Source organism: Gobius niger, assembly GCF_951799975.1.
Source record: "Gobius niger genome assembly, chromosome: 1".
Classification (NCBI taxonomy): Eukaryota; Metazoa; Chordata; class Actinopteri; order Gobiiformes; family Gobiidae; genus Gobius; species Gobius niger.
The window spans coordinates 14,780,879-14,807,189 of NC_136852.1; the positions used below are offsets into that span (position 1 = coordinate 14,780,879).

At 39.3% G+C, this 26,311-nt stretch overlaps 2 protein-coding genes across 4 annotated transcripts; both read left to right on the forward strand.

The window, feature by feature from the left end:
- Window positions 1–500: 500 nt before the first annotated feature.
- Window positions 501–12,479, forward strand: cluha (clustered mitochondria (cluA/CLU1) homolog a). Of its 3 annotated transcripts, none has more exons than XM_079573310.1 (27): window positions 501–898; window positions 2,709–2,899; window positions 3,091–3,262; window positions 3,987–4,130; window positions 4,229–4,356; window positions 4,443–4,597; window positions 4,695–4,820; window positions 5,130–5,277; window positions 5,350–5,442; window positions 5,518–5,952; window positions 6,038–6,297; window positions 6,372–6,748; window positions 7,290–7,391; window positions 7,523–7,623; window positions 7,709–7,861; window positions 7,945–8,007; window positions 8,086–8,330; window positions 8,420–8,504; window positions 8,622–8,775; window positions 8,872–9,011; window positions 9,073–9,153; window positions 9,259–9,384; window positions 9,474–9,595; window positions 9,697–9,790; window positions 9,865–9,999; window positions 10,384–10,457; window positions 10,946–12,479. In XM_079573310.1, the coding sequence occupies exons 1-27, from the start codon at window positions 763–765 to the stop codon at window positions 11,070–11,072; spliced, it is 4,167 nt and encodes a 1,388-aa protein (XP_079429436.1). In that variant the 5' UTR covers window positions 501–762; the 3' UTR covers window positions 11,073–12,479. The 3 variants fall into 3 exon arrangements, with proteins under 3 accessions (XP_079429436.1, XP_079429437.1, XP_079429438.1); XM_079573311.1 differs by having other exon boundaries at window positions 6,372–6,661; XM_079573312.1 differs by lacking the exon at window positions 501–898 and adding an exon at window positions 1,737–1,834.
- Window positions 12,480–13,258: 779 nt separating this feature from the next.
- Window positions 13,259–25,515, forward strand: LOC306976648 (lissencephaly-1 homolog B-like). The gene is made up of 11 exons (XM_079574650.1): window positions 13,259–13,452; window positions 14,564–14,856; window positions 18,654–18,738; window positions 19,055–19,129; window positions 19,218–19,424; window positions 20,124–20,292; window positions 21,549–21,651; window positions 21,734–21,962; window positions 22,533–22,634; window positions 22,719–22,875; window positions 23,258–25,515. The coding sequence occupies exons 2-11, from the start codon at window positions 14,825–14,827 to the stop codon at window positions 23,329–23,331; spliced, it is 1,233 nt and encodes a 410-aa protein (XP_079430776.1). The 5' UTR covers window positions 13,259–13,452; window positions 14,564–14,824; the 3' UTR covers window positions 23,332–25,515.
- Window positions 25,516–26,311: the final 796 nt, after the last annotated feature.

A 26,311-nucleotide genomic window follows, 5' to 3' on the forward strand; every position in this document is an offset into this window, starting at 1 on the left:
ACAAGAAATTGCATGAAAATCCTAGTATTTTTAAAGGAAATGCCAGAAAAACATGGTAGACTGACTGTGGAACGAGTAACTTATTTTTTTACTCAAGTAAGAGTTCAAATTCTTATATTACTAAGGAGAAGTAAAAAGTACCAAATGGCAAAACTACTCTAAGAAGTACAATTACTACAAAAAGTTACTCAAGCTCATGTACTTGAGTAAATGTAACTGAGTACTACACGCCTCTGATAAGTGTGGCAGATCAGATGTTATGGTTTCTGCAAAAAATGCAGTTACACATTTGCCCTACTACACACAGCTGTCATTGAAAAACAAATGGATGTATCCTACTGGTGAGCTTTTAATTATGTATTACCTCTGTAGCTATCTTGATTGCTAATTATATGTAAATAGTAACCAACATTTATTTGAAATTCTACTGTTCTGACTTGAAGTGTGTAAAACATTACCAGAACTATGTCTGAACAATGATATCAGCCTACCATCTTGATGCATTTGGCTTTCCGTAGTGCCACGCGCAGTGGGTTGGGACAGCAACGCAAAGGCAAATAGGTCAAGAGGAGGAGAGAAATACCACGTGTGTCCCCACCATGTACAGCACTGTCCTTCTTATGTAGAGTTGTTTTTGTAAGTCTGTAACCTCTGCATGTAGACAGTTGCTCTGCCTAAAGACATAGATCAAAGTTGGTACCTGCAGACTGATCACATCAACCAACGCTGCTGGGGTATCAGTCGCCACTCTGACTGTCCACCATGGTGAGCAAGACAGATGACATCCCGGCGTCAGTGCCTGACTGTAATCCGCTTGATCTTGCGAGTGAAGCCACTGATGGAGCCCAGAATGAAAAAGAAATCAACAAGACCTCTCTAGACGATTCCTGTGGTTGTGGTAAGGCTGAAGCATTTAAGTCGAATGACTAAGCATAGAGTGACAGTGGGAAAAAAGTATGTTCCAAAGCTCAAAGTATTTTAATATGCTGGGACTGCTTTAGTGTTGGGTTTGGTCTCACAAATGCATGAGTTCATTATGTGTACTTGCTTGGGTCTTCTCCTTGGTAAATCAAACTCATAGTGGATTCTGCTATGCACCAGCTATCTGAAAGTAGGATTTACTATACAAGTGTGCAATGTAATCTCAGCAAATATTTTGCATTAATTTGTAGAGTGCACGTAAATGGTTCTTCTCAACCTACAGAAGTGACTCTTCTTGACTGGTGCTAACGTTAGCATTCCAGTTGTCAGCAGCTAACACTATTAGCCTTTTTTGCTATAGCCGGAGTTCATTCCTACACTCACAGAAACTGAGGTGCTGTGTTGCATGGCTTACAACTTTACAATGCTAACTGCAAGTATTTTAAGCTATTTGTAGCATTGTACTGCACTGCATTGTCGTTGAACGTGTTGTGTAAAGTTGTAAGCGCACATGTCCTGTTGTCACCGCGCATGAGAAATGAACTGAAGGTCACCTTCAGTGGAGTAGTATATTACGAGGACTGAGAGGTGGCCAGTCTAAGACATCCTTGTTCTTCCCTAGCATTTGTTCCCCATAGCTAAACTTATCAACGGGTTACCTTTCATTCGCGTTGTGGTAACAATAGATGTTCAAAATTGTGGCGTACACATGCTGGGGATTTAACCAAAGCCCATTCCACAACCACGACCCACCTCGCAAAATGTATTTTTGGTTTTGCCCTGCGCTCAACCTGGAAGCGGAAGCGCAGTGTTATGAAAAGCTATGGTGTGTGCGCACAGCTAGGAGGAAGGTTACCCTAACATTACTACTATATAAACGGCACATAAACCATCGGGCACACTTGGCAGTAGGGTGAGTATGTTATTAGGAGAACGATCGTGTTGCTGGAACAAATGAAAACAGCTGACATCAAGTTAGTTTAGATTGCTCAACTTTGGGTATCTCTGCAAAGTCACTTCAGTTCACCTGAGCCTGTTCATGTGGTAGATTATGCTGCTTTCAGTTTGAATTATGTTTAAGTTCATATGCATATTTGTTGATACTACTCCAGCACACCATGATCTTTATTGCCCATATGTGGTCATTGACAGTCCCTCAAGAACTGCTATGTGATCATTAATAAAGGGTTTTGGTCCTTTTATGTGCTGCCCATTGTTCTGGTGTAAACCTAATACACTAGGATTATAAGGCAAATACAGGGCTGCTCAAGTTTACTCAACTTGCTCTAAAAGGAAGGGTTCAGGGTGTCCACTAGGAGGTAGTGCAAATGACAGCTAAAGGACCTTCCTGTGATGTTTTGCCAGGGCCGTCTGGCTGGTTAATGTTGCAGCCATGGCCTCATGTCAAGGCCCGTTAAGGGAAGGGAACATCCTTACTTGTCATTTGATTATGTTGTAGAGAAAATAAATTTGGCTTCTCAGTGGTGGTTTGAAGTTTAAAGTCTACAAGTTCAAAATATCAAAATGAGTTTACTTGGTGTACTTTATTAGGTGAATTTGGCATTACGCCTTCTAGTTAATTAACATGTCAAATCTTCACAAGATCACTGTTTTCACATTTTGAATTATATTTCAAAGTGCAAGTTGTAAAATAAAATGGAAAAAATAAAATAAGCAACATATAAGGTCTAAATAAAAGTAAACGTGGTAGTAATTGTATTTATTTACTTTGTTGTTTTGTGTTTTGTGCTTTAATCAATGCTGTTTTTTCTTTTTTGTGTGTATAGAGCACAGACCAGATACTGTTATGATGAACGGTGGGGAATCCACCCTGCAAACGGAGGATGCTGAGTCACATCAGAATGAAAATGGTGATGCCTGTGGTGAAGAGTCAAATGAACAAGAAGTTATTGTAATCCAGGACACAGGGTTCACTGTGAAGATCCAAGCCCCAGGAACTGAGCCTTTTGACCTGCAGGTAAACATTTTATTGTTATTCCATATGCAACCCTGTTGGCAGTAGCCTGATGTCATAGACGAATGTTTCTTTTGAGAGCAGCAAGGCTCCAACAATTTGACTTTGACAATTAATTAATTCATAACTCGCCACGTATAGCCTTTTAGTCCTTTAAGTGATCACAAAACTTATTGTTTTGCCTGCTTTTCAAGGTGTCACCCCAGGAAATGGTGCAGGAGATTCACCAAGTGTTGATGGACAGAGAAGACACCTGCCATCGCACATGTTTCTCATTGCAGCTTGATGGAAATGTTCTGGACAACTTTGCAGAGCTTAAGTCAATTGAAGGGCTGCAAGAAGGATCCTTGCTCAAAGTTGTCGAAGGTCAGATTGAACAAATATCACTTTCTCTTTTATCTTTTGTTAAAGAGGGGGTATTATGCTTTTTCAATCACATAGCACCAGTCTATATCACACTACAATGATGACGAAACCTTCTGTTGGTCTGTAAATGCAGTAAATTAGAATAACTGCCTTGTATAAAATTGCTCTCTCAAATTGGCTGTAGTGAATGTCTTGAAATAGGCCTCTGTCTCTTTAAGAACCTCTGACCCTTTCCGACACGCCCCCTCCACATGCTGTCTGTGGCATCAGAGGGGAGGGGGTTCTGCTGAGGAGCAGTGGTTGGTTACTCGGCTGGTGACGAAAGCTCGGAGGTGTCTCCAGGAGGTGGGGGCGTTCCTAGGAGGACTCAGGCAAACCTATCCCTAAAATGGCTGCCATCAGAGTTTTTACAGATTACTCAAAAATATGTGAATGTGCCATGGCAACACTTCAGGCATGTTTTTAATGAGGGAATGACATAATAACATGATGTAAAGCTTGAAAAAGTCGATTTTGCATAATACCCCCCTTTAAAAAATATTTTCTATCATCTATATTAAAAACAAGGGCATTGTAGAATAACTGACAAATAATGATAGGGCCTTGAAAATGGATTCAGATACAGTATTCCTCTCATGAGCAATCGCCTTAAGTACTAGATTGTATGTTGCATCATATTCAGTCGTAGTCATCCTCAATCTTTTATGTTTTTGTTAATTTGTAGAGCCTTATACAGTTCGTGAAGCTCGCATACATGTGCGCCACATCAGAGACCTCCTGAAGAGCCTTGACCCTTCAGATGCGTACAACGGTGTTGACTGCAACTCATTATCTTTTCTCAGTGTCTTCACTGATGGGGATCTTGGAGGTGATTCACAGAAATCTCTGTTGTTTTCTATATTCTCTCATTTGTTGTATTTGCACATGTCTAATGTAATAATACACTTATTTTTATTATGGTTCCAGATAGTGGCAAAAGAAAGAAAAAAGGCAATGAACTGGAGCAAATTGACTGTACTCCTCCTGAGCACATTCTCCCTGGCAGCAAGGAGCGCCCGCTGGCAACCCTCCAGCCTCAGAACAAGGACTGGAAGGTATTAGGCCACAGCTCAATGATTTACTCAAACATTAAACTATTATAAAAAGAATCATGCATTCACATGCTGACTTTTCTCAACAGCCTATGCAGTGCCTGAAGGTCCTCACTATGAGTGGATGGAATCCCCCTCCAGGAAACCGGAAGATGCATGGGGATCTTATGTACCTGTATATTGTGACTGTTGAAGAGCGTCATATCAGCATCACTGCATCTACACGTGGCTTCTACCTCAACCAGTTAGTTCTCTCTTTCTCTCAATGTATTAAAAAACTAGAAAAAAAACATTCTGTATACATCCAACCATGTTTTATGACTATTTCATGTTCTATACAGATCAACTTCCTACACGTTTAACCCCAAGCCAGCCAATCCAAGCTTTCTGAGCCATTCTTTAGTGGAACTTCTAAGCCAGATAAGCCCAGCTTTCAAGAAGAACTTTACTGCCTTGCAAAAGAAAAGGTAAATACCATAACCGTATGCTACTGTATTTTACATGCCTATATTCCAACATGGTGCCCTTGAGACTTAAAAAAGATTAAAACAAATAATAGTAGCTTTCGGACAACTTAATGCTCTTGAAGTAGCACTCTGCTCTAGAAAGTTTGGTGAGCCTTGTTCTAGAACATATACCCTGTGGTAGCTTTTGGAGTTTTCTATTGTTATGTTTAATCGCACCATTGTGTTAATTCTCCATCCAATCCCTTCCCACTGTATTAAGCGCTGACTAACCAACACCCTCTTATTCTAATTTTTTTGTGGCTGCTCCAGAGTCCAGAGGCATCCCTTTGAGAGGATCGCCACTCCTTTTCAGGTATACAGCTGGACAGCTCCGCAAGTGGATCATGCCATGGATTGTGTTAGAGCAGAGGATGCCTACACCTCCCGTCTTGGCTATGAGGAGCACATACCTGGACAGGTAAAAGATAGTTCACTAAATAATTATTTTGCCATTTTCTTTGCTATGTTGCTGATGATGTTTTGACATTAGACCCGAGACTGGAATGAGGAGCTACAAACGACCAGAGAGCTTCCCCGTAAGAACTTGCCTGAACGTCTGCTGAGAGAGCGTGCCATTTTTAAGGTATTTTACCTTCACTATTTGTCTTTTATCATAAACATAACATCTTTCAGCCCTCTAAAATATGTCTTTTCTCAGGTACATAGTGATTTTGCAGCTGCAGCTACTCGTGGTGCAATGGCTGTGATTGATGGCAATGTTATGGCTATAAATCCTGGAGAAGAGACACGAATGCAGATGTTTATCTGGAACAACATATTTTTTAGCCTTGGATTTGATGTTAGGGACCACTATCGAGAGCTAGGAGGTGATGCTGCTGCACATGCTGCACCAACCAATGACTTGAATGGCGTTCGAGCTTATGGGGCTGTGGATGTGGAGGGTTTGTACACACTGGGGACAGTGGTAGTAGACTATAGAGGCTACCGTGTCACTGCCCAGTCAATTATCCCTGGTATTCTTGAGCGTGAGCAGGAGCAAAGTGTTATCTATGGCTCAATTGACTTTGGAAAAACTGTTGTGTCTCATAACAAATACCTTGAGCTTCTGGACAAGACAAGCCGGCCTCTTAAGGTTAGTAAGAAAATTAAGCTATCACACTATCACAGCTATTTCTCTGAAATGTAAGCACAGTTCTTTTAACTCTTTTGAACATCAGGTCCAGAAACACAATGTATTGAATGAGAAAGATGAAACTGTGGAGCTGTGCTCTTCTGTGGAGTGTAAAGGCATTATTGGAAATGACGGCCGGCACTATATTCTTGATCTGCTTCGTACTTTTCCTCCGGATTTAAACTTCCTGCCTGTGGAGGGAGTGGAGCTGCCAGCTGAGTGCAAACGTCAAAGCTTCCCCCGCCAGCACAGACACCGCCTGGCTTGCCTACGTCAGGAGCTCATTGAGGCTTTTGTTGAACACAGGTAGTTGTCAACTTTTCTTATGCAATTACTATAAATGTAGAACAAATAACATTTGTTTTTTTCTTTGATTTTAGATATCTTCTTTTTATGAAAATGGCTGCATTACAGCTCATGCAGCAGAAAGCCAACAGAGACACCAAAACAGATGTCGCAATTACAGATGGCTCAGAGACGAGCACAAACAAAATCGACATAACTCAGACATCAAATGCAGATTCCACTTCCTCACCAGTCTCCACAGACAGCAGCACCTCTGCTGCCTCACCAGAGACAGATGAAGGCAGAAACTCAAGTCCCACCATTAATGGGCCTCTAGACTCTACCACTACTACCCAGAATGGAGCGTGCAAGAACCCACTCGAGGGTAAGGAGCTTGAGGATAGTATTCCGGGATTAGCTCAGGCCAAAGAGCTTGCGGAGACCTTAGTATCCGAAGATGGAACTGGCATTGGTACGTCAAAATATCCAGACAAACCACCAAAACAAAGTTGGACAACATGGAGAGAGCTACTCATGGTGTAAAGTCTCACATGATTAAGTGCAAACAATTAAAACTAAATGTTAAATTAACAGCAAAGAATACAGTATTACTGTGTTAGACAAATAAGTACCTAGGCAACTTGATAGGTCTCTCTGTTTAGTCCTACTTTGGTGAAAGTGTCAGTGCACTTTCCAAAGACTTTCATTATTGTTTCTAACCAATTTTAATTCTGATTGGAGCAGCATGGTCGCATCATCTTATCAAACTTTGTATCTGCTTGTCAGATTAAAGACATTTTTGCTTTGATTGCTTGGTGGTGGGTGTCTAATGGTGTTTTTTCTCTTTTTTTTTTAACACTGCATAATTTACAATTGTGGTTACTAAATCAAGTTTTATCAAGTGCATGTGTGTATCGATTTTTATGTTGAGTATGTTAAAATGTTGATCATTGCTTTGGTACATACTCTAAATACATTGTTTTGTTTCTGTCAACTGTTTGGTTAAAAAATAGACCCTAAAAGCAGAGAGGTGGTTCTGAACGCTTGCAAAGCGGTTGGCTCCATCAGCAGCACATCCTTTGATATCCGTTTCAACCCTGACATTTTCTCTCCAGGTAAGATTTTATGGATGTATTGTACTTGTGTTGACTCTAATGTGTTAGATAATAAGGTATGGGTTTTATGATCTGCATCTATGTTTGCCTGTGGTCGCTTACCTTTATTTTCGGATGTTTTGTTTAATTAGGAGTGCGGTTCCCAGATGACAGCACTGATGACATCCAAAAACAAAAGCAGCTTCTTAAAGATGCTGCTGCATTCCTGTTGTCTTGCCAGATCCCTTTGCTGGTCAGTTACTGTGTGTGTTACACATAGTATTTGTATGTTTACTGTACATTTGTTCGATGTTTTAAGACTTTGTTTTAATCATCAGGTCAAAGACTGTTTGGACCACAGTGCTCTGCCCATGGATGGAGCCACACTGACAGAGGCTCTACACCAAAGGGGCATTAATGTTCGGTATTTGGGCAATGTTTTGGATTTTATTGACAAGACTCCTGCCAAAGCACAGCTGGAGCATGTCCATGTGAGAACCGCACCTCCTAAGAATCTTAAGTGTCCCTATAATATGCGAGCTATGACACTGTTCTCTTTGTGTTTGTTGTTTAGAGAATAGGAATCAGTGAGCTTATCACCCGATGTGCCAAACATATCTTCAAAACATATCTTCAGGTATAGATCATTTTCCAGATTCATAAATCTCTGTTCTGCTTAAGCTAATTAATGTGAGTTTTTGTCTGTGCTTTGTAGGGTGTGGAGCTGTCTGCTCTCTCTGCTGCTGTGAGCCACTTCATGAATTGCTTTCTGAGCTCTTTTCCTGATGCTGTGACGCACCTTCCTCTGGATGAACTGGTGTCACGACGCAAGAGCCGTAAACGACGCAACAGAGTCCCTGGCAGTGGGGACAACACAACATGGGCCAGTCTGACTCCCAGCGAGCTGTGGAAAAACATCATGTCAGAGGCACAAACTTACTATCATTTTACAATAGATTGGTAAGCACTTTTGATTATATGCACCTTCAGTTATAAACAGTTGTCTGTATTCAGTATATTATGATATTAAATAAAAACTTTATGTGCAGTGAAAGCGCTGACCAGGCTGTGGAGAAATATGGCCTCCAGAAGATCACTCTTCTCAGGGAGATTTCCATAAAAACTGGAATTCAGGTATACATTTCTTTGATAACATTTGTATCAGAAAATTCACATCAAAGGTGCAGGAACACACTGAACTGCAATCACCATTAAAGCCTCTGGTTAAATGTGCTTTTTCATTCTGCCCAGATCCTAATAAAAGAGTACAACTTTGACAGCCGCCATAAGCCAGCCTTCACAGAAGAGGATATCTTGAATATCTTCCCTGTTGTAAAACATGTAAACCCCAAAGCCTCAGACGCCTTCCACTTTTTCCAGAGCGGTCAGGCCAAAGTGCAACAAGGTGAGTCTTTCTGAACAAATGAAATGTCTAGAAGAGGAAAGGCAGAGTGCTCGCGGGATCACCATAGTTGATCCAACTCATCATTTCTGTATACAGGATTTCTGAAGGAGGGCAGTGAGCTCATCAATGAAGCTCTGAACCTCTTTAACAATGTTTACGGAGCCATGCACGTTGAGATTTGTGCCTGTCTGCGTCTCCTGGCACGCCTTAATTATATTATGGGAGACCACCCTGAGGTAATTGCACCAAGTTATCAGATTTCACTAAATACAATGCTAACTTGCATTATCTTCTTAGGCTCTGAGTAACCAGCAGAAAGCTGTTCTGATGAGTGAAAGAGTGCTGGGCATTGAGCACCCCAACACCATTCAAGAATATGTAAGTTTTTTTCCCATATGTTCATTACAGTTTATTTCAAAAATGATGTCATGTTTTATTCTTAGTTATGTATGCATATATAATTTGGATTTGCTTGCTTTCCAGATGCACTTGGCTCTTTATTGCTTTGCTAATGGACAGCTGTCAACTGCCCTGAAGTTGCTTTACCGAGCCCGTTATCTCATGCTGTTGGTCTCCGGAGAGGACCACCCTGAGATGGCGCTGCTTGATGTGAGCAGTGATTCGAGTTTTAAAGATATTTCATTTTAAAAGGTTTTTTGTTGAGTGATTCCCAGCTCTGTGTTTAATTTTCTATGCAGAGTAACATCGGTCTCGTACTGCATGGAGTAATGGAATATGATTTATCACTGAGATTCCTTGAAAATGCCTTAACCACCAATGCAAAGTATCACGGACCTCGATCCCTTAAAGTGGCTCTTAGGTATGTCGACTTGTCTTCAATATTAATGTCACTATGAGCAAAGATTATTTGGGATACATGACCGGTTCCATGATCATAAAAATGATTTATGTTTGTTTCAGTCATCATTTGGTAGCCAGAGTCTATGAAAGTAAAGCAGAATTTCGTTCGGCACTTCAACATGAAAAGGAAGGGTACACAATCTACAAGAACCAGGTGTGTTTCCACTTTCGTCATGATAAATCAATGTAGTATTAGGTCTATTGTGACTCTCACTTTACTCTTAACAGATGGGTGAAGCACATGAAAAAACTAAGGAAAGTTCAGAGTACCTGAAGTACCTGACGCAGCAAGCTGTAGCACTGCAGAGGACAATGAATGAAATCTACAAAAATGGCTCCAATGCCAGCATCACTCCAGTGAAGGTGAGTGCCTTATGTGCATTTTGTGTTTGTTGACATATGCAGTAATAAGCAGGGGTGACGGTAGCTCAGATGGTAGAGCAGGTTGTTCAATAACAACTCCTTGAGATTGGCAGCTCGAATCCTGGCTTCCATAGGTGTATGCTATCTTTATGTCCTCGGGCAAGACACTTCTTCCACCTTGCCTCCGGTGTCTATGTACAGTGGTGAATGAATGAAAATGTTAATGGGGGTGTGGTTCCTTGATATGAAGCACTCTGAGCGCCTGATGTACTGCAAGTGGAAACGTGCTGCATAAATGGAGCCTATTAGCCGTCACCTTTTACATAAACATGTTTTTGTGGAGAGTTTTCTTGCCTTGTAATATTTAATGCTTCTATATTACAGTTTACTGCTCCCAGCATGGCCAGTGTCTTGGAACAGCTCAATATCATTAACGGCATCATCTTCATACCTCTGAGGTAAATATTTTATTCCCTAGAGTCCATGGTTCATGTTGCTTCAAGCTTTTTTTTTTTTAAAGTGGTAATGTAGAAACTGTTTTGTGATCGTACAAGCATGCACTTCAAAATAAAAAAATTATAGGTTTGGACGTCCAAAGAGCCATTCTTTCTCAGGTCCAAACTTCACCTTCACGTTTCAGCTCAGGATAAATTATGCTATACGTAGGCGTGAAGATGGTGCACCACAAAATAATCGTTTATCATCATATAATCATTGGGTCCTCAATAGGCTTTTCCCCCCAAAAACTATTTTGTATACCTACACAACAATTTGTGGACCCCTAATCTAAAGGCTTTCTATCAACTCTATAAAAACTATAAAACTCATTACGTATTATGTATGTTTAAATTAATTGTTATGTTTACATGCACATATTATTGTGATTTTAAAATAACCATGACAAGGTTTGAGTCAGACACAGTAATCTCAATACTCTTAATTTCAGTCAAAAGGATCTGGAGAACCTGAAAGCAGAGGTACAGAGACGACAGCAGCTGCAGGAGCTGGGAAAGACTGATGAGGACGCTGACGAAACCCCGCTGGAACTGGAAGACAAAATTCCTATTGACTAAAGTTTAACAGACACAAACTGTCAAGTCATTTATTCTCCGTGAACTGAAATGCTTCAATCAACTTGAAAAACTATGGGAGGGGTAACGCACAAGTTGTGTGGTTTGTGGGCCTTTAAAGGATTTTCTACAACGAAGGAAGTAACAAGAGGAAGGCAAACATATGTCAGATCAATGTTAACATGCAATACAGATATACCTGGTCCAAGATGACTGTGTGAATGATTAATTATGCTGCCGGAAAGAAAGACCAAGATGACCATGCTTATTGTATACCAGGGCCTTATTAATTGTGTCGCAATTACCCAAACTGTTTCAAATTTGCACAGTACTGTTGGTCCAAAGCTTGAATACTCTGCAGTTCTCTGAAACCCCTCAAGTGATTCGCCTGCCGAGGTGGTATGTTGATGCCGCATCAACCATCTCTGAGAACTCAGGAGTCACTTCTGCTGTGCACTAAAAGCGGAGTCTCCAGCAATGCAATGTTTGAGTGATTTAAGAATGTAAGGATTTCCACTACTGTAATAATTTGTAGTGGTTCATTTCTCATTTGTTCCCAGATAAAGGTACCTACCATCATTCAAATTGCGCAATAGTGTGTGAGAATGAAACTTTGTCTTTGTATTTGGTGTGTAGCCTAGAGCCTAGTATTTTAGGATTTGATCTATTAATTAAAGCCATGTCTGTTTTATAGAAAGGGGCAGAGGGATGTATAAATCTTATCAAAGTATACAGGTATTTGATTGTAAAGGAGATGCAAGTTTAAAAACGTCCATGAACTAAAAGCAGTTGAATATCTATACAGTAGCGGTAAACTATTTTTACACACTGTGGCATGTTGTATGACTGCGTGTGTGCATCTTTGTGTTGTCAAACAAAAATGTTTGGCTTGGGCCGTTGCTGCTTCTGCTGCTGTGTAGTTTTTGTTGAGGCTAAACAATAGTATCCAGTTTATTTTTCTATATAATGGTACATCTGTTGGATAGCTGTAGCCTCTATGATTAAAACAATCAATGCCTGCTGAAGTTGTAACTCTGTTCGTGGATCATAGAGGTACTTGAGTGGGTGCTCAGCTGGAGCAGTAGTAACTGATTCCATTGTTTTGTTTTTATTTTGTCTTGTTTTTATTTTTTCAATTTTTGGATAATGTTATTTTCTATGTCATGGACATAAAAACAAGTCCATCTTGGAGTGTCAGTTCATTGGGCAGTATTCGGGGCACTTTTATGTGCCATTTGATTGTGTGGTCAATGGTCATTGACTGCACAACCAAAAGTAGACAAAGGGCTGCTTCAATGTTTATACCAAAAACGAAGCTCATTTGTGCTTGTGTACATCCAATGTGTTCCTCTCATAGCAAATTGTTACTTAATTACTGCCGTGTATAATGTGTGATTAAAGCAATATTGTGGAAAGATTATTTGTATCAAATCCTCCTGCTATGTGACACAGACCATCTATACAGCTTAGAGCAGCATGACCAGAGGCAAAGCATTTTTTTGTTATGAATTTTTGCCTTCAACCATTGCCAATGGTTCCCAAAGAGAAGATAATCTTTTAAAGTGTGGGTCTGACCATCCAGTTGTCTCAAGCACACAGTTGTTGGTTCCAAGATGATTTCAAGATATAAAAAATGAAAAATATGGAGTTTCATTGAAAACATAGATTTGCGATTTGTGTTTGTTTGATCAGTTTTTACTTATTTATTTTTGCTTGATGTTGAAAATAGTGGTTTTCACAGTGCGGATTGTTCACTTTTTAATTTGGGTGTGTCGGCCTGAAAAGTTTAGGAATCTGCAAGGATGTCATTCATCCATAGGGTGGCGCTCTAAGATTAAAATGAAATGTATAACTTACATAGGTGGGAGCCAAATTCCAATAAATGTCACAAGAGGCTAGTCGTTTGAGGACTAAATAGACTATTTGTAAAAGATTTCTAGGACAGTCGCCGTATGTTGTAATGTACTTTGAGCGTGTGGGTGGGATACATAGACTGTGGGATATTGGAAACGAGTCCAAATTTTCATCAATTCGTGAAATGAAAATGTATGTTCAACTTGCATTTTGATACAACACCTCATTTAAACGTATTTTCATAAAGTTACATTTTCGATCACGTTTTTTTTTTTCGCTACGCACGCAAGAATCAGTAACGTGCGCGCTCATGTGTTTGTGAACGCGAGCTGCAGCGCGCTCCCGGGTGAAGGCGAATGCGGCGCAACAACAGCAGAGACAGAGACACTCAGGCAGAGACAGAGCTGAGACAAGCCGAGCGCAGTTACCTCTGCATCACAAGATCACATTTGAGAGCGGAAATTTCACGCCCTGCCGGGCCGTGTCACCGCAGAGAGGGCTGAGAACAAAGTAAAAGCCAAGCAAGAAGGTAAGTTTAAACCGTTACAGCTGTTTCCCCTTCAGCTTAAAGGAAACCGGCCTTAGTAGGGAAAATGACTGTAATTTCTGCAATTCCTATTTGTCTCAAAATGGCGGCTCGGCCCTTGCACTGGATCTGCTGCAGGTTTCTTATCCAGATTTGATTGGTCATTTAAATGTAAATCGTTTGGGAAGAGTATGTGTAGTAGTCGTAGTCTGGTCATGTTTCCCGATCCTTGTTTTACAGTTTGTATCTCCATGCACCCAGGAGCAGAGGGAGGAGCGCAGCTAAACTTTCTGAATATAGGTGTGAGGCTAACTTCGCTAATGATAACACTAGCTAAACAACCTGTCAGCTCTGTTTATTTAGTCTAAAATAAATCCTTGATAAACATATTGGTTTCAAAGCTGCTATTTTATATATTTAAAATGTCACTCAACAAGCTGGTAGTCCTTTTAAAATGATCTGTTGCTTATCTGTCACATATTGCAGTTCCAGTCAGTTTCATCTTTGTGTCAATGTTGTACGTGGGATGGTCTGTTTGACCAACGATGACAAACCATGTTTTGGCTGCATCTGCTTTCACTGCTGATATGAACACAACACACATTCCCTAAAGCAGATTCTAATCAGACGAGACACTTGCATTGCATGCACAGGGCTGACGATTTTATTTATGCAAATGTCCTCATACTGTTCACTTTGGCTAAAAACATATTCCTCTAAACAATGTACTTTATTGGTCATTTAACGTTAAAACACTATTGTAAAACATATTGAGCTGCTGGATTGAGAGAAAATGCACCAAAAGTTGAAACAAGGTTTGGAAAAAAAGAAAGAAAAGGAAAACATAGTTGTAAGGCATTCCCTTTTGTGACACTTCTTTAGTCTGTCTGTCTGTCTTTGTGGGAGTTGTGCTGTCTGCATACTTTTTCTTGAGCATCCATGTGAAGGAGCACGCTGCTTTTGTGATGGGAACTTGCTGAACAAACCAGAGCTTTGTGGAAACTTGTGACATGACAAGATAGTACGATTATGAAACGAAAAAGAGTAATGCCCGTCATTGATTTGCACGTCTCATTACGCGCACAAAAATAAATGTTCTTTTTCTCCTTTTCAGATGCAGTGTAGACTCAGCTGGTGACTGGTCTGCAGGCGCTCTGCTTCTCTTGTTCGTGGAGTGAGCCAGTTTTGGGAGGAGCAGGCTCTGGCGCTTTCTCTCCTCGTCTGAACTCCACCCGCAGCCCTCCTCTGGACTACAGGGTTTTCCGTCGGTCGTGTTGCTCGGATCAGCTCCTTTCTAAAGCGAGGAGCAGCTGCACAACATTTACCTCTATCATCTGATCTCCCCCGGCCCCGCCCCAAAACCCACGCCGCTACCATGGTGCTGTCCCAAAGGCAACGAGATGAACTGTAAGAGCCTGGTCCTTGTTTAATTGGAATATGCACATTTTCATATGAGAGTATTTATTTATGCCCATTGCTGTAAAATTTGAAATTTAACATCTACCCACAATGGATGAATGTGTAGAATACTGCTAAATGTTTTTGGCTTCTGGGTGGTGACTGAGGTTAGATTAGATTATACGTAGTTCCTGGAGCAAGGGTTTGTCCAGTTGAAGGTTTTGGAGGTGTTTACTTTGTTCTACACTGATGAAACGGTTGTGATGTTTGACTTTGGTCTTGCTCAGTGGCTTAGATACATGTCCACTTTCACATGGCAAAGCTCAAAATGCTTAACAATGTTTCCCTGTTTTTAGATTAGTTGTGGGCGGTGTCTGTTGGTATGGAGAGTTCTATTGGAATGCTAATCTTTCATGCCGTTTACTATTCACTGAAAGCTAGTTCCCCTAAACACTTCTTTTGTTTCGCCATTCATAGAGTTTGAACTACTTTATAAGAGGGCTCTATTACCATTTGTTGTTTTTTGCTATAACTTACTTCCATGTCGTATTCACTCATAAGAGCTCTGACATAGATCTCTGAGCAGAGCCAGCCAGTGCTTAATTTGATCCCCACATTTTCCCATCTTTCAGTTTTTCAGCGTAAAGTATCTGCATGGTGTTTAATGGTATTTAATGTGAGTTTTTCCAGCAACTGTTTTGGCCTGTTCCCCGAATCTATCACATCAGTCCAAACGTATTCCTGAAACTACTAATTTATCAATTAGGCACTGGCAGCCATAAATCAGTAGATGAACGTGAAGGCAAAATCATGCATCAGATTTTTTACTGTGTTGTCTTAATTATCATCACAGGACTAGCCATAGTTTGGACGGTGGATGGTAATGAAAATGCATGGTATTCTGAGACCTCAGAAAAACTTTAATGTGTTTGTTTTTTATGTAATTGTATTTTTTGTTTGAGGTTTCATTTCCATTCTAACCATTATCTTGTTCAATGTTCACCCATCGACATCATTGCATTGAACTCACCAATAGAAACTGGTGGCGATGCAAACCCCTGCCTTTTAAGACAATGCCACCTGATAATATCACACTGATAGATTTTGCTATGGAGTTCACTTGTGTTGCTGAAATTGATATTTTAATCAATTTAAGTTAATAATATCTAGAATTGCTGTGTTGAATTGCTTTGTTTGCACAGTAACTCCACAACAGACTCATATTTGAGGCATCAGCTGATGAAAAGTTCGTTTGTGTTTCTGTCCTGGGTCAGGGGACTTATCCCTGCTGGCACACCCGTATAAATAGACCCAAGACACAAACTGACTGCTCTCCTCAAAGTCCTGGAGGCGCTCATGTAGATGAGCTTTTGCCTTTGAACTCTATTCCACAAGAAAATTCCCCGTACAAAGCAAGCGCCATGTTCAAGACTGCACAGTTCCTGTCATTATTGTCCCCTAACTTCTGTTGCCTCTGGCTCTGTTGGTGATATAACAGATATAATGGCATGCTGACTTGCATGTACTAATACACATGAAAAACCACAGATCGCTGACGGGTGTTTTGATCCAAAACAACAGAGCACATGCACCAGGGGATGTTCTGAGTGTACTTTTACCACTGTTTAACATAACCAGTAAAAATCATGTCTGTGTTGTTGCCAGGTTTATCATTGTCAAATGTGGAGCTGTTACCGCAGCGACTATTACAGTATTGACAACTGAGTCTTTATTATTTTATAACTACTTTTTAAAATGATTTTATGATAACAACAATCTAGTGAATACATAAGTAGCACAGCTTAATTTCAGTTGTTGGTACTCTCCTTTTTGTTGCCCTTTCATAATAATAATAATTGGATTTGGGGAACAGTTGTGGAGAATAGGGCTGTGCTCAGTATATTGTCTTGGGAATATATTGTTACGGAGTACTTGACAATATGCACGTATTGTATTGAAACACTTGAATCACGACATAGAAAATACTTTTAAAGTCTATTGTATACTGTATGCTTGTTTGAGGCCAGGCTTTGCTCAGAATGTTTCAGAACATTATGTCACTAGGCTTAACTTGCTGAGCATATTCAACATCTAGTGCACCTCTAAGATAATTTTTTCTTAATATTTATATTTATTGACATTTGTATTGTAATATGGACACTGTATCAGGCTATGAATTATATCGTAAATACCCAGCCCTACCCGAGAATGCACAGGTGTGAGCATCTTCCTTTTGGTTTAGTCGGCGCATTTTAACCAGACTAATCGTCACACCAACAAAATACTTTTTGGTAGGGCTGTGCAATTAATCGAAATTCGATTACAATTTCGATTATTACACTAAACGATTACAAAATTAGCATAATCTGGGGAAAAAATGATTTTTTTTTTCTTTCAATTTTTTTTTTTTTTTTTTGCAAAGCAGACCTGCATTATTTCATGGCGCTGGGATTATTTTCCCTTCACATTTCACGTGCCATGGCTCATGCTTTTGCCTGACATAAAAAACAAACGGCGCTGTGTGATTATTTCATCAGGCCGCGCTGCTCAGTTTGCTTGCGCAGGTGTGAGGGCAGGCCAGCAGGGGGCAGGTGTGAAAGAGAGACCTCTCCTTAATTGAGGCATACTTGAAATCATTTGTACTTTTATGACTGTTCAGAAAACAGAAAATATTCAGTATATATTTATTAATAAATATATGAATAAAATAAAGACTCTTTTTTTAAAGGCAACAAATAATCGTTTGAATAATCGTGATTTCAATTATGACTAAAATAATCGTGATTATTATTTTTTCAATAATCGAGCAGCCCTACTTTTTGGGACTTGTGATTAATCTACAGCGGTCTCCAAAACATGTTCCATTTCTCTGATTGGTTCACTTCTCACCTGTGTGTCCTCCTACCTTTAGATAAAGGTGCATTATGGAACTTTTTATTTGGAAAAATATTTTTTTGTGTGCCTATTTGACATTTTAGTCACCCAGCGGCTGTGGTTAGCATCATGGTGCCTTGGCCTTCCATCACGGTTGAGTTTCTGTTAGGTTTTCACTGCTGAATGACCCTCTCAAGAAAATCTACCAAACAATTGACCCTGGAGCATTGTAGAGGCCACGAAACTGACCATTGGGTTACAAAATGGTCAACATCAAGGGTTTTTTTGTAATAAAAAGTTTCATAATCCGCCCTTAAGGCAGTACAACACTGATTTTGTAGAATACAATGGTCGATATGGCTTCCTGAGTGACAAAGGTTCTAGTGCTGCTGATTTCAGGTGACCAGCGCAGACTGCTTTGACAGATTGTGCTCTTCAATCCCCCCCCCCCCTTCTTCATATTAACACCCCCAGCTCAGGCTAGCAGCTCGTCTGGCTGCTGCTTTGGTTGTTGAGCCTCATTGTGTGAAAGCAAACACAAGGTTTCATTATGGATTCACTGTGATTTTGTAATATTATATATTGCTGATTATATTGTGCTAGCCTGGCCAGCCATACTCACTTCTTTCTCTTCATATTTGAAAGTGGTCTCTAGTTTAGAATAAGCAGTACAGAATAGTCTGGCAGACTAGCATTGTGCAGTTTTAAGTAATAGGTGTTGGTGAGCGAGACTGATAAAATGTCTAGAGTCATAGCAGCTCAGTTTATGCCAGGCAAACCGTCTGCACTTCTGTCTGCCACATTTATGAACACCCCATCTTCTCCTTCCGTCCATGTTTAACAATAATTGTTTTGTATTTTCTTATTGTTCTGCTCCTAACTATAAATGTTATTTTTCCCAAGATGTACTTGAGCTCTGTTGTCTGTTTCAGAAATCGTGCAATAGCTGATTATCTTCGTTCTAATGGATATGAAGAAGCATATTCCAATTTCAAAAAAGAAGCTGAATTAGATGTGGTGAGTTACAGCAATAAAAACAATCTTACTTTGAGTATGTATCATGCTCTATGATGAGTACGGTACATTGTTTTTAGTCTTGAATTAGCTTTGAGTTAGGTTTGTTGTCTAGAGCCTTAACCAAGTGTGTGTGTGTGTCAGATTTGTCACAACATGAATGGCTTTTTGCTCGTATACACGTTGGTGTGAGCGGGATTTCTGTGTGTGTGTGTGTCTGACTCTTACTCAGATTTTTTTCCTTTTTAGTGTTATTTAGTTTTGTTTTTGAAGTTTTGTAACCTTCTGAAATTTAAATGTTCTTTTCTATAAATGACAGAATGAAGATTTGGATAAGAAGTATGCTGGGCTTTTGGAGAAAAAATGGACCTCTGTCATAAGGTTGCAAAAAAAGGTTTGTCTTTTCATGAGCAGTTCTTAATTTAGTGTTATAATTAATTAAAAACTAAAGTGTGTGTTTTTGTTTTGTTTACCATGAACAGGTTATGGAACTTGAATCTAAGTTAAATGATGTTAAAGATGATATACATATAAGTGGACCAGTCAGTCAGAAGCGCGATCCCAAAGAATGGATTCCCCGTCCTCCAGAGAAGTACTCCTTGAGCGGGCACCGCAGCCCCGTCACCCGCGTCATATTCCATCCAGTATTCAGTGTCATGGTGTCCGCCTCCGAGGACGCCACAATAAAGGTATGTTTCAACACAAATGTGTTGTAATACGTTCAATGTCCATCAGTTTGTGTTTGGCATCCATTTTAAATCTGTTATTGTGCTGTATTGGTGTTCTTTTTTGAATCATGGCACAACATTATTAGTAACATCCCTGATTGTTGTATGTATTGTTGATGTATTTTGGTGGAGATCGAAGAGAAATGCCTATAGTGCAAACAATCAGCCAGGCAATGCTTCATTTTCTTTGAGCGATATGTGACAGCAAACCTGCTAAATCCTGTGTGCGAGCGTGCATGGCTGCCATCTGCTTTGTCTGCTGCTTGGGTGAAGGGGGGTCCTTGGTGTGACTTCATATGTGTCGGCTCAGAGTCCCCCTCCTGACAAGAGCTGCCCAAGAGCCAAGGGTTTAACCTTCTGTGAGAGCGTGATGGCTACATGAACACAGAAACTGATACTACCTGCTGCTGTTCAGTCTTGTGCGCCTTAGCTCTAACTTAAACCCATCTTTTGCAGTCCTCTTATATTTGCTATTAGAAATATTACTCTATATATAAATATATGAATATGAGGTTTATAGTATTTGCAATAATATAGTCATGGCAATATTCAAAACCATTATCAATCATTTTTGGCTATTTTTTTTCTCATTGTGCAGCCCTATTAAATATATTTTAGATCGTACTTTGGATTTGTGCTAATGTTATGAAAATCTTTCAGGTGTGGGACTATGAAACCGGAGACTTTGAACGCACTTTGAAGGGTCATACAGACTCGGTACAAGACATCTCCTTTGACCAAACTGGCAAACTGCTGGCCTCGTGCTCTGCTGACATGACTATTAAGCTGTGGGATTTCCAAGTCTTTGAGTGCATAAGGACAATGCATGGTAAGAAAGTCAAAAGTTTGATGTAACTTTCTGCCAGGTTAGGTTTTCTGTGTTGCCCTGTAGAACATAGTTCAAGTCTATATCAATATTAAATGTGCTTCATCAATGCTGGTAGTACAGTGAAATAGACATTTGTGGAAGGAAAAATGGTTAGTTGCGTTGCGGCTACAGTGTATTAGGAGCGATTGTCAACACGGAAATATAATAATTATATAGCATAAATAACAAATTGTTGCTAAAAACAATTAGCCTGGTGGAGGCTTATATTGTAAACTACACTGGGTCACCATCCTGTTTATGAACACAGCCCCGAGAAGAATCGAGATGTTAAGAATACGTTTAGAAATTATTCATATTTGGACCACAATTAACAAGCTCCATTTTTGGGTGTACAATCTGAAAATAGAAAAATAGGCACAGGACATTACAATTGTAAGTTATTCGCGTTGTTGTACAGATACCCAATAATTGAATACTGCTCATAATTAGTACATTTTTAAGCTCTGAAATATTGTGTATTAGTCTTAACTGAATTAATTTCTTCTGAAAATATTCTGTGCACCACCGGCTCACATTATATTTGCAAATGGATACTGTTTGTAACAAACAAACATAGATCTAATATAAAAACGGTATTAGCAATTCTGTGTTGTCAAACAACATGACAGCGCTGTGTGAACTTGAGCATGTATACTGTGTATTTGACACGTGTGTGGGCACAATGTGAGGAAGAAATTAGGATATTCGATAACTGTTTTGAATATTGCAATATTTTACTAAACCGTTTTTATAGAGTAAAAACACCAGCAGGTTGTTGTTTTTGTATTGCATTTTGTCAAAACAAGACTTTACTGAACCTTTGCACATTTTCCAAATTATTGCCATGCATTTTTGTTTTAGAGAAAAACATCTCGGTCAGATGGAAAATCTCAGTAATTTTCTTCTTACGATGTGGATTCTGTGTGACTTATTGCAATAAATGACGATATATTTAGTGCAGCCTTGAACCCTCTTACATACAGACTATGGTTGAATGATTAGAGTCCTCTTACTCCTTTTATTTGTGGATTTAAGTTTGTTATTTCTGATACAATTGTTGATCAAATTATGCGTTCAAACAGTGGTCCATAGTCCATTGTCGTATTTTTGCATCTGAGATTTTCTGGGAAACTATAAATGACCATTATGTTATCTAAGTCATGTTTTTTGTCAGTTTTGTAGTAGCAGAGTTTTTAATATTTCTTATTTATTACCAGGACATGATCACAATGTTTCATCAGTTGCCATCATGCCTAATGGAGATCACATTGTCTCTGCTTCGAGGGACAAAACTATAAAAATGTGGGAGGTCGCCACCGGGTAAGAAAACAAAAACGGCATGCTTTTAAAATTAAAGTCTTCATTTTGAACCCTGTTTTCTGACACACTATTTCTTTTATAGCTATTCGGTAAAGACCTTCACGGGCCATAGGGAGTGGGTCCGTATGGTGCGGCCGAACCAGGATGGCACGCTAATTGCCAGCTGCTCCAATGACCAGACAGTGCGCGTTTGGGTGGTGGCCACAAAAGATTGCAAAGCGGAGCTGCGGGAACATGAGCATGTGGTGGAGTGTATCGCCTGGGCTCCAGAAAGCGCCTATCCCAATATCCAGGATGCCACGGGGTCCGAGGTATATTGGCTTTTTTGGTCTAACGAATAAGATTGGATGTGAAGGAAAACAAGAGTAGGACAAAAAAAGAGGATAGGAGCTGGAAGTTGGATAAGAACTATTTTGATTAGACAGAACTTTTTATGGATAATTAGATCAAGAAACTAAACCAAGAAATGTTGTTGTTTTAAAAAATTTAAATGATATTTAATTGCAAATAATTTAATGAAACATTTAAACAGTACATTATTCCTATATTATGGGACAAAGATGTTCATAAAAGGATTAACATCTTACCTGCCTTCAAAGATCTATAGTCATATTAAAGGGTCTTGCACGTCACTGCTCATGTGAATGGAGCATCTACAAATGGACATAGAGAGCTTGTAGAATTAACTAGATTATCAGAATAGCCTTGAGCCGCACAGACACCCACCCTGTGCCTTGTGATCCACTCGAAGCCTTGTCAGATCTACATTAGTCTCCTCACAGCAGTCGTCCCAATGTAACCTCTGTGTAAAACCACTTTTAACTTGTTGCTGTTGAAAACATTTTAATTGGAAATGCATGATTTTGTTTGTTTTCTTTTAGAATAAGAAGAGTGGCAAACCAGGTCCATTCCTATTGTCCGGCTCCAGAGATAAAACTGTAAAGATGTGGGATGTTAGCATCGGCTTGTGCCTTATGACTCTGGTAAGGACAGATGGTCAATTGCATTGTTTTAAAAACAGGTTAGATGTAAATGGTTTTCTATTGACACTGTCTTGCCTTTTGTAGGTTGGCCATGACAATTGGGTGCGTGGTGTCCTTTTCCATCCTGGCGGCAAATTTATAGTGACCTGTGCAGATGACAAAACTTTGAGGGTTTGGGACTACAAGAACAAGCGCTGCATGAAAACCTTGAGTGCCCATGAACACTTTGTTACCTCTATGGGTAAGTTATCAGCGTAACTTGACTTGGCTACAGTGAGAAATAATGTGAATTAATGAGAATATTTGGGAATTGTGTAGGAATAAACACAAATGGAGGTGTTATACAGTATGTATCTTAGCAGAACGGGATTTTCAAATATTGCTAGCTGGATAGGGTTCATGGAGTAGAGGACTGCAGAAGCTTCTCGTGGTCAGATGTAGGTCTGGTAACACAAACTAGAAGTCTATTTAAACTAGCTACTCTACCTATTTCCTGTTTACACTAAAACAGGTTCACAAATGAAAATAGTCTTTGTTATGGGGTATTTTAATTGGTGAAATTGTCATGAAAACATTTAAATTGTGTCAATGAGTTGTTTGTTACTGTAATATTTCTTCCACAGATTTCCACAAGGCTGCTCCGTATGTTGCTACTGGCAGCGTAGATCAAACGGTAAAAGTGTGGGAATGTCGTTGATCTGGACCTTGGAGGGTTGGACCACCTGCCAATTCCCCAGGCGTTTCCCCGGATACTGCTTATTTCCACGTTACCTGACCATGTAACCCAACCTACTGCACATCTCTGCAGCTGCACTTAACCACCACGGATATTTATCCATCGTGCTCTCTGATCCAGTAACTTGTCTTTCTGTGTAAAATATTCCAGGATGTAGAAGAGCTATTAAATGTTACACAAAAAGTATTCTTGCATGGTAATTCCAAATTGTATAATGTAAATTTAAATGACATAGCTTAGAAAATAGGTGACTGACCATCCGTCACACAGACCAACTCAAGGCAGGGGTTTGACTGGGTGTGAAATGTAGGGCACTAAAACCATAATTTAAGATATGACTGTGTCTTTGTCTGTAAAAGATTTATTTTTGTGTTTTGTTATTTCTTATTTCTACCACGGTTTTATTTCTCCTAAAGCCAGTTGGTGCCTAGCATAATTCTGGATATCGGACGATAGGTTTTCTTAAATGTGACACTTAATCATACTTTTATTTAAAATTACCTCAAAATATTCGGACTTTAGAAGGCTCGTTCACTTTTGTCAGGGTGCCTGATCAACCCTGAGCTGTGGATAAAAAAACAATAGAAAAATAATTTTCTACAAAAGTGTCACATGGTATATTATGACATTCTGAATATTGATACATTTTCCATTCCATCCATTTATAAATGTATCAACTTCTGAACCTGGTCTGATCAAGTCGAGATCAAGACGTTCTATTTTCTCAGTATAGTGAGAAAGAAAGTTCACGGAGGGAATGTGAAGCCTGTGCACTTCTATTAGCCTTTTTTTTTTTCTTATGTAAGTTTTCTGTGAAAATACGAATTTAGATTTAAGTTTATTTAATGCCAATATTTTGGTTTGGGCCCGCCACCCATTGCTGAACTGGAAAGGATTTAGACTGGCTCTTGAAGAACAAAGACGCTGTGTGATCTGTTCCCTAAGGAGAGTACTCTTAGAAGCTTACTTTTATGAGAGAACAAGAATCCCAAAAAGATTTGTCACTGTGTGGAATCCCATAAACACTGATGTGCCCAAAAAACAGCCGTCCTTCAGCTTTTGGAAGACGCGAAGAGGCTCTTTCAAAAGTGGAGTTTGAAAGGTCTAATAGTTCTCTCCTTTAATTTTTTTGGTCCTTGTACGACAAAGAAATTCGAATTATGCTTAAGCTTTTCTGTTTAGCCTTCTCATTCTAATTGTAATACTGGGTTAATAATTACACTGCTTATTTGACATTGCAGCTTCAAGTCTTTTCTTATGTATGATGTGATGATGACCTGCTGCTCATAGGATCATAGTGGCCATTGTGAGTGCATTATTGGATTGCTGCATGACATCATGTAATTGACCATTAGAGATGGAGCTCTACAGCCACTAATCAGTGAACAAGGCTGTAAGTCTACTGCCTCCTTGTGTGCACTGTGGTTTGGGCAGACTATAAAAAGAGCTTTAGGAATTGAGAGATTATTATTATTCAGGTATCTAAGAAGTCACATACAACACAACTGTAATTGTAATATAGTGTACAGTGCTGTGAAAACGATTTCAGTTTATTTGTATTAACATTTGAATGTATTAGATCATTTAACCAATCTTAATATTGCACAAATAGATTTTTCTCTCTCCTAAATAAGTTAAATAATTATTTGGAAACTGCATTTTGTTTGAACTTGGGTTGTTTCTTTATGCGATGTCAATATTGGTTTCATGGTGTGAAAAATTTGAGTGAAATACAATCTGAAGTCAGGCCCTTTTTCACGGCACTGTATATGCCCTGATGGGAGTGGGAAAGTAAAAAGGAGACAATCCGTTTTGAATTATCACATAAAGAAACTTGTCTGTAGGATCACTTTAAAATGGAGACCATGAAATATGAAGGAATCAGTCTGCCCATTGTCAGGAGGATGTTTGTTCTCTGCTGCTTTGAAATGTTTGAAATAGAAGAGAACTATAGAGCAGGTTTCATTGGCTCCCAGGCTTTCCCCACAGCCTCAACTTTTATACAATGTTCTCTCAGATCTCAACGACCCAACAAGCTCTTCAGGAAACTAGTCTTCACTATTGTGGTCTCACTTCTGCAAACAGTAAAAATAGGCTTTACCCTGTTTGTCATAATTGTTTGCAATAAAAGGCAAATGAACTACTCTGCTTGTGTATTTATGTATTGAAAAAGTAAACATTTTAATGTCCTGAGTACAGTACAAATAGTTATTATAATACTAATTGGCTATAGTTCTATAATGTGGCATAGTTCTGTATATAGTTTAACTTAAAGGTGCATTATGGGACTTTTTATGTAAGAAAAAAAAAGTTGGTATTTGTGCGTAAGTTACTTTTTTGTGACCCAGTGGCTGTATGGGTCGTTAGCACCTTTACTTTCCATCACAGTAGCCTCTACAACTACACGATCAATTCTTTTGTAGGTTTTCTGGTGAGAGGGTCTGTCAGCAGTGACAACTTACCAGAAACGTTTAAAACAATTGATTTTGGAGCGTCGTAGAGGCCACTGTGGTGGAAAAGTAAAGGCGTCATGCTTAACCACTCATACTGGGTCACTAAAAGCACTAATAAAAAGTTGTTTTTTTTCCTCACAAATCTTCCATGATGCACCCTTAAGTGATTCTCAACCTTTTTCTGTGACTACATTACCCCCATAATCCAACCTGACAAACTTCTGCATTTTTGTCAAATTAAAGTAATATAATTTCCTTGGTTATGTAAGATATTATTGAACCCGAACAAATTAGATAAATTAACCTAATTTAGACCTCATCAGCTTTAGTTTCCAGTGTGTTCCTTTCATGGCGACAGTAAAGCTATTACAGATATAATATTTAAATATAGGGATGTAATATAAAATACTTTTATTTTTAATGTAATGTCTTATGGGCTACACGATGGATTAAAAAAAAAAAACATTTTCTACACCATGGAGTGTTAC